Source organism: Misgurnus anguillicaudatus, chromosome 21 (genome assembly GCF_027580225.2).
Source record: "Misgurnus anguillicaudatus chromosome 21, ASM2758022v2, whole genome shotgun sequence".
Lineage (NCBI taxonomy): Eukaryota > Metazoa > Chordata > Actinopteri > Cypriniformes > Cobitidae > Misgurnus > Misgurnus anguillicaudatus.
Window position 1 is genome coordinate 24801209 of NC_073357.2, and position 14792 is coordinate 24816000.

The 14792-nt window shown below is 36.4% G+C and overlaps 1 protein-coding gene across 1 annotated transcript; it reads left to right on the plus strand.

The window, feature by feature from the left end:
* Positions 1–3101: 3101 nt before the first annotated feature.
* tm4sf5 (transmembrane 4 L six family member 5) lies at positions 3102–9252 on the plus strand. Its single transcript, XM_055198460.2, has 5 exons — positions 3102–3369; positions 4297–4377; positions 4652–4794; positions 5922–6111; positions 8256–9252. The coding sequence occupies exons 1-5, from the start codon at positions 3196–3198 to the stop codon at positions 8271–8273; spliced, it is 606 nt and encodes a 201-aa protein (XP_055054435.2). The 5' UTR covers positions 3102–3195; the 3' UTR covers positions 8274–9252.
* Positions 9253–14792: the final 5540 nt, after the last annotated feature.

Sequence of the window (14792 nt, forward strand, 5' to 3'; positions counted from 1 at the left end):
ACCAAGTGTTACAAGTAACAATATGGAAGCTAAAATGAATCTTAATTAACGACACAATTTATCATTTAGCAAACGAAAGATATTTGCTTCAAACACCAATATATCAGAAGCGATTATCGCCACAAACTCTGGTAATATACAAGCAGTGGCGCATCAAGTTATCAAACTTACATAAGATATAAATGCGTGAAGTTGTATAAATGTGTCATTGAAGTTTTTAAAGATGTGTAAAATGGTTTACATACAAGTGCATAAACATATTGCCACATTGATCATTCATTTTATGACACTTTAGACAATATATTATGAAACTGATTGGGCCTACTTACAGTTTGCTACTTGTCCGCCGTCTTATCCAAAACAAGTTGCACTGCTCCAACGTAGCTTTAATAAAGTTTGTTTATTTTGCAAAACAATCTTCAGTAAAATGATCAAAACAAACAAGTTAATCCCCGAATGCCACTCGACGTTAAAAAGTAACGGTAACACAACGCTCCTCTGGTAAAAATTGTGTTTTGCGACACAAACAAACAGCACAATGCTACCCCATTTTCATCTTCGCATCATAGTCATTTTTGTGTAATCCATGTTGGTGTAAACTTTAGATGCACTTAACTGTAAACTGCGATCTGAGGAGCCACCTGTTTACTTCATCGTCTTCTCCTTCGTTTGGTTTAATGGCGGATTGCGCACCTGTTTACTGCGCACCGCTGCTAGCTGGACTACGAATCAGGTAAAGTGGGCGTTGGTGGGGCGGTCAGATGCAAATTTATTATAATTTATATTATGAAAGGGAAACTTTTATTCATTTGTAAGTGACTTCTCCACTCCACCTCCACAAGTGTCCTAAATCACGTATTGTGACAGTGAGTACTGCACTGAATAAGGTATATGTAGTTTTTTTTTTCAATCGTATAGCCAACACAAATGATTTAAACTGCAATTCATTGACTGGCCGTTAGAGGCTGGCTCCAAAATACTTAATTCCCATAGACCACCTTATTAAAATGCCCAACTTTACAGCAGAAATTAATCTTTTTACAGCCTGGTACACATTTTTTTGTGTCTATATAGCTAATTTTGCCCTTCATGACAACTGTGGGGGATGGATTTTTTTATAACTCATACGTTTAAATTAAATTATATTAAGCTATAAAGGTTTGCATAACTAAGGGCGTGGTCACTTGAGTGACAGGTGAACTGCCGCTGCTGTCACTACCGTCGAGGTAGGCAGGCGTGGTTTCAGCAACCAGCCACTTCAGCTTCACCCACGTCCCGCCTCTTCTTTACCCATTTTCGGTGATGCGCTGTGACGCGATGCCAAGATGGCGACGGCAAGCCCGCGTAAGCTCTTCACTAACAATTTTGAGTGCCTTGGACAAAATGTGCCATTTAGATGGCAGTATAAACTTAAATCTTTTTAAACATTTCAAAGTCGTGAGCGTACGTAGGCTACATGGCAAGCATAGTTAAACTGCATTCCCCTACGAAAATGCACGGTTTTATTATGGTAAAAGTAGGTAGGCCTATGTTGCTAAAATGTTCAAAATGGTTAAATGTTAAAACTAGTTGTTCAGATAGAAAAAGCTTGAAAAAAAGATCATGTTTATGATTTCAAGAATAACAAAATACTGGCCATTTCGAAACTCGAAAATCATCACTTTATTTTGTCCCATGTTTTCCATTAAAATTTAAGAAAATGTGTGACTGAATCATGAACATTATAAAAAAAATTGCTATAACTTTTTTAATTTTTGAGATATTGACCTGAATCTTTCAGGATAAGCTGTTTGCCATATACTCTACATATTCTACTTCTGAAAAGTCATATATAAAAACAAACGACTAATTACACCTAATAACACTCTTTATTCAGAATATTGCTAATAACCACAAGATTGGCTCCAAGATCTCATTTGTTTTTAACCGAAGGGTTTCGTATCTAAACTCCTTTACAAGTTTTAGATTAAAAACAAAAATATTCAATTTATAACTATTTTATTGTTTTACATTTACATTACATTTTGCACACACTCTAATATATACAGACATCTACTACATGGCTATACAGCTGCTTCACATTCTTTGTCCATTCAAGCAGATTTTTTGGGGGTGGTAAAACTCCCGTGGTCGTCGTTCAAATTTATTAAAATTTAGTTCACTTGTAGTAAAGCAATTAAACTAAATGTCTATTACAATTTCAAGCATGTCTTTACTCAACTTCAGCAGAAACAACAACGATTTTACAAACAACGGACTTTGGCGAGCTCGCACGGCCAATAGTTGAACATGAAAGGTGGTGACTGAACACGAGAAGGTACCTATGGTTCTTCCGGTGGTGTTAACAATAAAAATAAATTTCGCCATCAACAAACCAACAGAAGTATCATTTTCCACAACACCACGCGCCGGCTGAGGAAATCTTGAGTTTCGTTGATCGGAACCAAAAAGTCAGCCGTGACAGCGGAGTTAGCAACATACAAGTGTAATAACCATGTTTCTATGGTTTTACTACACTAACCATAGTTTAACTGTGGTTTAACCATGGTTATTTTGTGGTTACAATGGTTTTACTACAGTAACCATGCTTTTTTAACTGTAGCAAAACCATGGTTATTTGACGTAAGGGAACAACTATTTCTTATCACTACTTTGTGGAAGTAACACACCTTAAATTTGGAGAACACCTGTATAATTAAGCACCTTTATTCCAACCATAAGCAATTTTTTATCATTTAAATTCATTTATTTAAATGTAGTCATGCCTACAGAAATCAATTGGTCAGCCAAAAAGAGGAAAACAAAGCAACATTTACAAGCCTTAAAATAACACTATAAATGTAATGATACAATAGCCATTTATAAAAGCAAGTTGTTATTACGAAATATGGCAGGCCACAAAGCATAGCTTTCCTGTTAATTATTGATTCAATATGTGTATTTGTAACACTTGTTCCGACACACTTCGCATTTATTAACCAGACGCCACTTACCGTTACATGCAATTTCCTGTAACAGAAAAAATCCAAAGCAGAAACTGCGCCCACTCTTGTGTTAACACACCATAAATGGCTCTGATACAAGCAATGTAAATAGTGTCAAGTCTCAAAGGGCATTCTGTGGTATCAGTCAGAGTCAGAGAGAAGAACCCTTAACAATTGCACTTGTTTCATTAACGTTTACAAAACCACCACAATGTGCTGCACAGGAAAGTGTGCACGATTAGTAGGACTAATCCTACTACCCTCAGCCTTTTTGTGTATGATAGCTAATTTACTTTTGTTCTTTCCCAATGGAAAGCAGTTGGAGACAGGACAGATTTCCCTTCAGGTCTGGCTCATGGGAGGACTTCTTGGTGGAGGATTGTTTGTGAGTATTCACTTCTATCCATTGTATATTATGACAGAACATAGTGTAATGATGAATTAGCTGTAAAATAAATTACTTGATTGATTAGTAATGACAGTTTTGAATGACTTTAACCCATTTGTAAGTTAAGCGATATCTACTTTTTTAAGTTACAGCAACACATTTCTACACTCTCAGAAAAACTACCTCAACAGTTCATAGTAGTATCTCAGAGGTACATATTGTAAATGTATACATATCTGTGGTATATATATATATATATATATATATATATATATATATATATATATATATATATATATATATATATATATATATATAAAGGACCTTTATAAAGAGTACTGTCCCTGTGACAGCTAGGATACATATTTTGACCTTTTTGTTGAAAGTGTAGCCAAGATTTAAAATAGTCATTTTGATTTAATTTTTCTTTTCTTAATTTAGGGCAGCAACTATTTTTATAAGTGTGTATATAGTCAGTGCACTGTTTTGGTGTAAAGAAATAGACAGCACTGTTAAAAATGTGTTTAAATGGGATATTTTTAGATCAAAGACCAATCAAAGGCACAATAGCAGTGGATATAAAATAGCTACAATTGTAAAAAAAAAAACATCCCATGAGAAATAGTGGTTCATTATGCCCAGATTCCCCGTTCATAGTCTGAGAAATATGTCAGTTATCTTTGTACTTTGGAATATCCTGGATATATAGACTAATAAAAAATTATTGCACTTAATTGCACTATAGACACATATTACGTATGCACATTCATATATTAGTTAATGTGATGTATCATTATTAGTGTAAAGTAAATATGTTTTATAACAGAGAGGGAAATAGCCAGGTTACCATGTGTTTAAAAATGCCAGTTGAATATTCTGCTCAAACCTGATAATAAATCGATTTCTCACACATTTATTCTGTAGATGTTGTGTCCAAGCTGCTCAGCCATCAGAGCTGGGGGCAAAGGCTGCTGCGGGGCAGGTTGCTGTGGAAACCGTTGCCGTGTAAGTAAACCTGTCTCAGAGAAACACTGAAATAAACTAAGAAGCATCATCCACAACAAGAGATTTACTAGACAGCTGTAAAATAAATGAGAAAAGCTGAAATGAATAGTGTCAGTTAATGAATAGTAAAAAGCTGTTTATTAAAAACAAAACAAAATGGTTCATATTACAGCATAGTCTTTCCAATAATCTCCATACAGTATAACAATTCCTGCCATACATTTTCGGTATTCAACGTTGCTTACTCATACTATGTTGCTCTTTATTTGGACAGATGCTGAATTCTGTGTTGTCATCTGTATTTGGCCTTATTGGATCTTTCTACTGTGCCTCCGTTGCCTCTGCAGGACTTGCTATTGGACCAAAATGCAAAGTTGAGGGTGGAGATTGGGAATATCCTTTTGAAGAATCAAAAGTGTAAGAATGACATTAAAGGCGGAGTCCACGATGTTTGAAAAACGCGTTGGAAAAGGAGACGGGCCGACTACCAAAACACACTTATAGCCAATCAAATCAAATCAAATGCCTGTTTGCGTATGTGTGGGGCGGGTCTATCAACAGAAGGTCCAGATTCTATTGGGGTAGGGGCGTGTTTGTTTAGGTGATTTCAAATATCAACATTGGCTTTCAAACATCATGGACTCCGCCTTTAATGCAACAAAATAAGAAAAATAGAAACAAAAATAAAATCTTCTATGCATTGATAAAACAGGATTAGCAGAAATTGTTTATCATATTCATGGTATTTTTGCTAATTCTCTACCTCTTTTCATGTAACGTTCTCATTTTGTAAGCTGGAAAGGCATTTCTGGTTCAAAATTATACATGTTATCTATTGTCAATTATCCTGTTAATTGACTAAATGTCCATTATAATTGCATAAAAAATGAAATACAGTTTCAGTAGATTACAATCTTACAATAAATGTTATGTATTCTGCTAAATATTTAATATAATTTTCTAATGTCTGTGATTGTTTTTAATTTTCTTTTAAAGCTGCTTTATAGGGGACATATCATGAAAATCTGACTTTTTTCATGTTTAAGTGCTATACTTTGGTCCCCAGTGCCTCTATCAACCTATAGAGGCACGAAAAAGATCAACCCAGTAACTTAGTTTTGGTAAACCATTCTGTGCAAGCACGTGGAAAAAATAGGTCATTAAAAATTCTCCCCCTGTGATGTCACATGGGGAAAATACCACCCCTTAATCTGCACTTAATCTAACGAAGACAAAGCATTTAGTGCCTTTAGCTCATTTGCATTTTAATGGACACAATTTTAACATGTAGTGGCAATTTTGACATGTTATATTAAATTATTTGTGTTTTTTTTATCTATAACTTCACAAGCGTACTCTGGTACACCAAAGATTTATTTGACATCTTAAAAAAGTCTTCTGAAATGTCCCCTTTAAACAATGCAACATTGTGGCGTTTCTTTGTATGACCACTAGATGAGCCACTTATCCTGTACTACACTTATTTATCCTGAAACTCTGTTTTAAAGTTTACTTTTCTCTTTTTCCCTCTCTTGTAACAACAGGAACGGCAGTTATCTGGTGGATAAGACACTCTGGTCACGCTGTATTTTCCCAGAGAATGCGGTTCTCTGGCACATTGTGCTGTTTTCAATAATTTTAGGTTTGGGTCTGGTCCAGATGATCCTCTGTGGCATTCAGGTTTTGAATGGGTGCCTAGGCTGTCTCTGTGGAGACTGCCGTGACAAAAAAGAGGTACATTTGACATCTCTACTGTACGGTTTGATAGATTAATCAAAATTAATCCAGATAAACAAAGCGTAAACACATCCAGATCTCATGAGGTAATGCAAGTTAAAGGGACATTCCATTTTTTTTTAAAGTATGCTGGTTTTCCGGCTCCCCTGGGGTTGAGCATTTGATTTTTCCGTTTTGGAGTCCATTCGGCTGATCTCGGGGTCTGGCGCTAGCATTTTTAGCATAGTTTAGCATAATCCATTTAATCTGATTAGACCATTAGCATCGCGCTAAAAAATAACGAAAGGATTTTTGTATTTTTCCTTAAATTTTGTATTTTTCTTAAAACTTGACTCTTCTGTAGTTACATTGTGTACTAAGACCGACGGAAAATTAAAATTTGTGATATGGCTAGAAACTATACTCCCATTCTGGCGTAATAATCAAGGACTTTGCTGATGTAACATGGCTGCAGCAGGTTTAGTGATATTACACACTGCCCGAAAAGAGTCCTCTGCTATTGAAAGTAACCAAGGGGACTGTTTTCGGGCAGTGCGTGGTGTCGCTGTGCCTGCTGCAGCCATGTTGCATCAGCAAAGTCACTGATTGTTGCGGCAGAATGAGAGTATAGACGGTTTAATCGGACGCACGTGCGCTGACGCGATGAACGTCTGGATCTGAACTTTACTTCCGGTTTCGTTTTTTTTAATGGTCTGACTAGTTGATAAAAGGATCTCTTGAACAAATGCCTCGTCGAAAATAACAAATGTTTTGGTTTCCTAGGTAATCTATGTATTGTTTTTGCTTGTTATATAAATAAACTACGTTTAAAGAATTTTGTTGTTATTTATTCTTAGCGGAGTTTACCGGAAGTTACGTGCGGATCACGACAGCCGCTTATTTATATTGTTACTGCTGAAACCGTCTATTGTTCCTAGCCATATCTGCCTAGAAAATCGCAGCTTTTAATTTTCCATCTGTCTTATGCTGCGTTCCAGAGCCCATCCAAACCAGTGGGATGTAGGACATATGCGGCGTTCACATAGGACGCGGTGCGCGCTGCGCTGCGCTATGAAACCCATTCATTTCAATGGCTTGCGCCGCGCAAGGGCGGTTTGTTGTTGCGTCGAGCAAAGCGCGGGTCAAAGTTCAAAATAGTTTAACTTTTGCGCTGCGCTCTGTGACGATTACCCGCGCGGCCAATAGAAACTGGGTGTCCAAACAAAATGGACGAAGAGCTGCTTATATTTGGGTCTGGCCAGCAGAGCACAAGCAGCGAGCGCACACCGCTTCCTATGTGAAAGCCACATTATCCTACCTCCAACTAGGAAAAGTGCACTGGAATGCCTGTCAAAGTGGAACCTCCTACTGGCGAATCGGGGGAGTTCGACCTACCCCGACTTCAGCAAAATAAGTCGGAGGACATTGGCGGCGCCCATAGAGTCTCGCGTCGTGAGAGGAAAACTTCAAGGAATAGACAATAAATTGTACTTCTCTGCTTGTAGGGTTGTTTTAGACACTGTAATTTTAAGACAACTTGTTTATTATATTATGGCGTGAAATTATGTCGTTATTATCTGTTAGCAGATACGGTAAAAGTATACCCGCGATATGCAGTGCTTATATAATGGCTCCAGAACACTTTGTAAAGTTATTTAACTTGATGTTTTACTGTAGTGTGAACTGCACAGTTTGGACAGATGTTTGAAAGTCATGTAGTCTGTACGAGCCTTAAGAAGACCGGTCGGTCGTCCATGTTTTCTGTTTACGTTCCACTTCAAATGCCTGGAACGCTTTGAAGTAGGAGCTAGTACACTTCAGGAAGGATAAGTCCTACGTCCCACTGGTTTGGATGGGCTCTGGAACGCAGCATTAGTACACGATGTAACTACAAGAGTCGGGTTTTAAATGGGAAGAATATCGAAACTCTTTGGTTGTTTTTTGGCGCGATGCTAGTGGTCTGGTCAGATTTAGTGAATTGTGCTAAGCTGTGCTGAACGTGCTAGCGCCAGACCCAGAGATCAGCTGAATGGATTCCAAAATGGTAAGAATCAAATGTTTAACTCTAGGGGAGCTAGAAAATTTGCATGTGGAATGTCCCTTTAAATAAATTTCTATATATGAGCATCTTATGAGAATTGTTTTTGTTTTCTGTATAACAGGACGATGGAGGTCTCTAAGAAAAAAAATTCAACACTGGTTTTACCAAAGACTGCAATTCTTACAAGAGGACCTTAAACCAACAGACTTCCAACCTAAAACATAAAGTGCTTGACTACAAGGGGATGTTAGGATATGTTAAGTTTACTTTGGTGTGTCAATTACAGATTATTAAGTACTATTATAGTAATACACTGTGTCAAATGTCAAGCTTAAAACCTTCATATCATAATTTAATCAACATACAGTTCTGTGCAAAGGCCACCATCACCAGCTTTGTTGTTTTAGCAAAGTTTTAATGTCCATCCATATATTTTTTTTTAAATACAAACAGAAAATACAGGAAATATGTACAAAAAATTAAAAATAAAAACATTTTCAGAACTAAATGTCGTCTTTAGGCATCAGTCAGTATTTAGTGTGACCTCTCTTGGCACGAAACGCATCTTGAGCTTTTTTGAGGAGACTGAAGTTCTGAAGTCATTCGATTAGAATTAGAAATTAGGATTTAATTTTATTTAGGTTTAAGAAATCCTGCAGTTGCAGGTGGAAAGGGAGTTTACCCTAAATAATTGACACTCAGCTTATACTTTTATACGGTTTTAATACTACATACACATTTCCTGTATTTTCTGGTTGTATTCTAATAAAGAGACTGAGAAATAATTATTTATGATCACTATACAATTGCAAAAACAACAAATGTAATGGTAGTATGGTGGCCTATAAGACTTTTGCACAGTACTGTATATAAGAGATCAGATGCCAAACCTTTTAAGTGCGACATGTTTTCTTGTTTTTAAATGAGCATTTCTTATCAGACTCTTATTGGATTCTGTCACCAAACCATGATTAAGCGTATTTTATGTATTTAAATGTATTTTGAAAGCATTCGGTTAATATTATTAATTAATCCTCATATATGTTTCTCAATCAATGCCATGTTATGTGAAGATAAACTGTGAACTGTGTTTTTGCTAACTTAAATCATTTATTGTAGTTTGCTGGCAAAGTTTATTATTTGGTAAAAGTCATTCTTTAGAGTTTTTAAAGTCAGATCACATAAAAATGATTCTTCCAGGTTTCAGAAATACCTATAGGGTATTTTCCTTTTGGTATCATGGTATGCGGCTAAGTATTTGAGTGCCAAAGTTGCCAATAGATTTGTGGAAAAAGCTCTAAAACAATAAGTTGTTTCGTTGATCAATTTTCTGAGCGGTGGTTTGACAAAAACACTGTGTTCCTTCCGTCGTCCCTCGGGCACAACCGCTCCCCCTCCAGCTTGACAACTGTATAAATCACTATTAGGCTTTTGCGCTGCCTTTACTGTCACTTTCGACACCGGAATAAACCGGATCTTGCAGAACAGCAGAACTGTAGTACAGACCCCCTGGTGGCGACAGACAGGCTCGCAGCTGTGAAAACATCCATTCAGTAAAATCAGGGAAGATTTCGGGAGCAAGGGCCATGTATAAAGGAGCCATAATATCTACTTCTATTAAAATACTTGTTTTAGATCAAGTTTATGCTTAATGAATATAGTCCCTGTGCTCAGGTTCTTTGTTACCAACCCTGCACTGTAATTGCTATCTAATCCTTCACGCAAACTCACAACTTATATCTCAAAACAATTATACAGATTTTCCAACCAAAATTAAGCCATTTCATCATAAACCGCATACCCCAGCCATAAAGAAAGAAGGGCAACACCACGTCCTAGTACACAGAGCGTTCAGCCTAATACACAGAAGTCTTGTTTAAACCAGATTGGGTGGTCCTAACCAGGAATGAATGTTCTGTTCTCAATGCCATCATGAAGATCAACATGTGATCTGTAGGATGGGCGATGGAATATTTGGGGTATTAAAGTATAAGGAATAGCATCAATTGTGTAAAATGAACATGTAAATAATCAATAACTTAATTTCAATTCAATTATTGTAATATTTGGGGCCATAATGCAAATAAAATAAAATAAAATATCTTAAAGACTAAATGGGTGATTCTCGCGAAATAAGACTTATGAGGTGTCATGAAACATTTTTATAAGAAAAGTAAATGCAAAGTAAGAGTATCAAATGAAGCATACAGTTACAAACATCTCTTCATGTACTATTTTGCACATGATTTCAAATTATATCATACAAACCAATTTTGTTTTTTTCCACATTTAAGGGGAAATTTTTCATTACAGCAACGTGTCCATGACTGGATTTTGGTTCTTTGACATGGAAATATTTATAATTAAAAAATCTAAAAAATAAAAAGCTTCAGTGCACGTTATACTATAAACATTTACAGAAAAGAAACATGTGGTATTTGGTGATCATTGGTAAAGAAACAATAATAAGGAATATAAATTTGTCCAAGAGAAATTTTCTCATCCTCCGCAACAATTTTCAATCATTGCTTATGCTTAAGCCCTCAAGGATCTAACATTTTCAAAAAAAAAAATGTTGGAAGGGACATAATTGACTGTGACACTCAAGATGGCTACCAGGTAAGCAGTTCTTATTTTTTTTATCTCCAGATAAAAGTTAACATTTTGTTTGTCATAGTACCTAGACAACTATTTAGTTCTCATTACCGAAACATGAGTTTGTAAATGCATATATTTAATGTAATATCAAGTTACGGTAATGATAATTTTTATAATGATAATCTAAAAAAATAATTGTTTGTTAATAAATGTAAATAATTCTATAGGAAAAAAATTTAAATCCTCTAAAAATAATGGTTATAGTAAGTTCAGACCTTAATCTTATATGTGCATAAAAATTGGCTTCAAATGCTTTTTTAAAAAATCTGATGCTGGACACCTTTTAAGTCTGGATTTCGTGAGAAAAACAACCAATGTCTTATATTAAAGGTGCAGTGTGTAATTTTAGCGCCATCTAGTGGTGAGGTTGCAAATTGCAACCAACAGCTCAGTTCACAGCTCACCCCTTGCTTTTGAAACGCATAGAGAAGCTACGGTAGCTGACACAGGACAAACATGTCATCATTGGAGACAACTTAATAAAAAAGTTTGTCCGTTAAGAGCTTCTGTAGAAACATGGTGGCACAAAATTACGACTTCCATGTAAGGGGACCCTCTGTGTATGTAGATAAAAATGTCTCATTCTAAGGTAATAAAAACATAACGGTTTATTATGAAAGATCTTTATACACCCCTGATAATATAGTTTTGTATATTATTTTGCATTTCTGTCAAGAGATCCTTCTAAAAATTACACACTGCACCTTTAAAGGGATCTGCATTTTAGTTTGGAGCCAGCAACACTTAGGTATTCTGCAGTGCATCCACACTGACATAATAGCTATTAGACTGAGGCTAAAGACACACACAAACACACCAAGTTCCAGTTGGGTACAATTCATACCAGGAAAAAGCTGAATCAGACTGAATGAAGGACTTTGATGGAAAGTTTAAGGTGGAATTCCAGCTTTACATTAGATTTACATTTATGCACTTGGCAGATCCAAAGCGAATTACAGTGCTGTCAACGTACACAGCATTCATACATTTTATCATCTGTTTTCTGGGTATAGAACCCATGTCATTTGACATTTTATTGAAAATATAATCTCATGTTACAAGACTACCTTTACTTTTTCCTCATAACACATTTTAATTTGCATTTGGTGGCTAAACTGCTTCAAGCCACTGCTTGTTTTTGTCAGCGTGACTCATTACCTCTGAAGTGACAAGTAACATCATAGGCGTTACTTTGAATATGTCAGTTTAGGAATTTGACACTGGCTTATGAATGTGTATAAACATCCTAGCATCGTAGGTTGTGTGGGTGTATGTGCAGAGGTGGGGTTGTTGACAAGGATGAAGACGGGGGTTCATTTTTAGGGGGGCGCAATTTATTTTGGGTTCACAGGGCAGGGAAACTGGAATAAGGCGAATCCAGCCAGACTGGGGCAGATGTGCACTAAAGCCAAGCAGAAGCAAGTGAATTTTCTGTGAGGCTTTCGTGTTTATGGGAAAGCAAACACTCATTAAATCGCTCATCTTCCTTAAAGAGAGTGAAAATGTACCAATGCCAAAATCAATGCCGGTTGTATCGCTCTTTATGGGTCTTTGCAAAGGCTTTTGTCTTTCTCTTTACAATCTATTGCACAATAACAGATGTAATCATTTGTTTAACTATTTAAACAATGTGTCTGGATTGTACAAAAGGAAAACAAAAAGTCTCTTACATGGTTAGTCATTACTTTAACAACTTAACTGTGATGTTACTACAACAGTACCAAACAATTTTTTTTTTACAAAATAATGTAATTTGTGAACAACAGATGTGCATGCAGATCAATTTTGATGAAGCCAAATAAATGGAGCACTTCAGTGGCTACACAAATAAAACATTGATCAGACATAGCCTACAAAAAAATTGTAGACAGCTGTATGAACTAGTGGTTAATTCGACTGTATAATACTTGGAAACCTCACAGAGGACATACAGTAAATATCACTTAAATGCCTAAGTTTTAGGGAACTGACAAAACACAGTCAAGTATGAGAAAATAATATGTTTAAAAACACACACACACACACGCATACCAAACTCCAGGTGTATAATCTCAGGTGTTCATAGCAACAACTTTGTACCCTCTACCATGGTATTATAAACAACTATCTGTAATTGTGACCTTAATTGTGTCATCTTACTTCTGTGATAGTTTGCACAGCTGCTATTTTTATCATGTGATATGTGTTTACCTCAACAACATCACTTAACAGCTTGAGGGTCAAAGTTTTACTAAACATGAACATCAGTACCCCCTGATTGGTTTTTCACAGCCAATCAACTGCATTATTGAGACTTCAAACCAATAAGGTCTGTGAAGAGCTGGTGGGATGGGCTCTGTTATTGAGCCAAGCATATCATGCACTTAAAGAGGCTCTCCCAGACCTCTGCTATTCTAATATCACATAGCCAAACATTTTTTTCCCTATGGAGCATAGCAAGGTTTTCCATAGAGGGTTTAGGATGCAAGGGAGGTGCTCAGATGATTATCTTCTAAAAAATTAAGCAGCATTTTGAAATTGGACCAGTTTCCAAGTTTTGTCTTCAAATGTAATGATGAATTCATAGCTTAAAAGCTTTGGTGAGATTCAGAAATGCAAAATATAACATTTCCCAGACAAAATCGTTCCCTGTCTTTTCATGTAGACCTGAGATCAGTTTTTTTCGGAGTACCTCTATAGTTGTACTTATTAAAATCTTTCAGACCATTGGTTGATTTATGTGTGTCACTCACTGGAAAGTGTCCCAGTTCAGATCCGGCTCCCATGCATGCCAGAATTAGAAAGAGAGTTTGGAGGGGCTAAACAGGAAAAACAGGTGAGATGAGGGGAGAGAAAAAGAGAAATATGGAAATAAAGTTGGCAGGAAATAAATTGCAAATTTTTTGGAACTTGACAGAAACGAGTTCAAACAGAAAATGATTAATTAAATAATTTACATTTATTTAGAGATGCTTTAATCTAAAGCGACTTTATATTACATTCAAAAGTGGTACCATTTGGGATGGTACATGTTAAAGGAAAACACCACAGTTTTTCAATATGTTACTATGTTCTAACCTCAACTTAGACAAATTAATACATACTTATTTTTTTTCAATGCGTGCACTTAATCTTTGTACAGCACGTCGTGAATGTGTTAGCATTTAGCCTAGCCCCATTCATACCTTAGGATCCAAACAGGGATGAATTTAGAAGCCACCAAACACTTCCATGTTTCCCTATTTAAAGACGCTTACATGAGTAGTTATGGTAGCACAAATTAAAACGTAGCGATTTTTAATCAAAGTGCTCTTACGTCAAAAATATAGTTCTAATTTTTATCTGCTTAAAGGCACACCATGGAACTTTTTGGCCACCATGGGGTGCTAGATATGTATTTTTTACGTCTAGTGCCCCTAGAGGCCACAAGCGCAGCAGCACTGTCGCAAAGGAAAAGAAGACAATTCTTTAGGTCACAACGTGTGCCTTCCAGCATGTCATATGAATATAATTTCATGGGTTTTATTTTATTTTAAACGCCAAAAGATCGCGTAGCTCACGTTTTCAAGCCAGTTGTAATGGTGGTTGCTTGGTTAAAGTTTATATTAAAAAAAAATTGCCTTAAAGGGGAATCAAACCTGGATTGCCCGTGTGCTAGGTCCATGATGCCACCGGCACCACAATGTCACATGATATAAGTTTCTCTCTAAACTCTCCAAGTAGTCTCCAGTAAAATTCACGTAAAAAATATATATATAGTGTTCGGGCGCCAGACAGGACTTATCCAAGCAATATAACATTACTTACTAGTGCAGAAGCATGACGGCCAAGTCAGCATCGGTCAGAAACCCCTCCTCCTTCTTTAGTTCATGCCAGCGAGCGAACGCTGGCCCAATATAATTGATCCTCGTCCTTCTTTTTATTCTGTCACTCTCCCGTTTTCTCTTTCTGGTCTCCCCGACAAAACCTTGAGTTTCTTTTTCTTAGTTACTGCTTCGGCCATGACAAAAACATCAGGAAA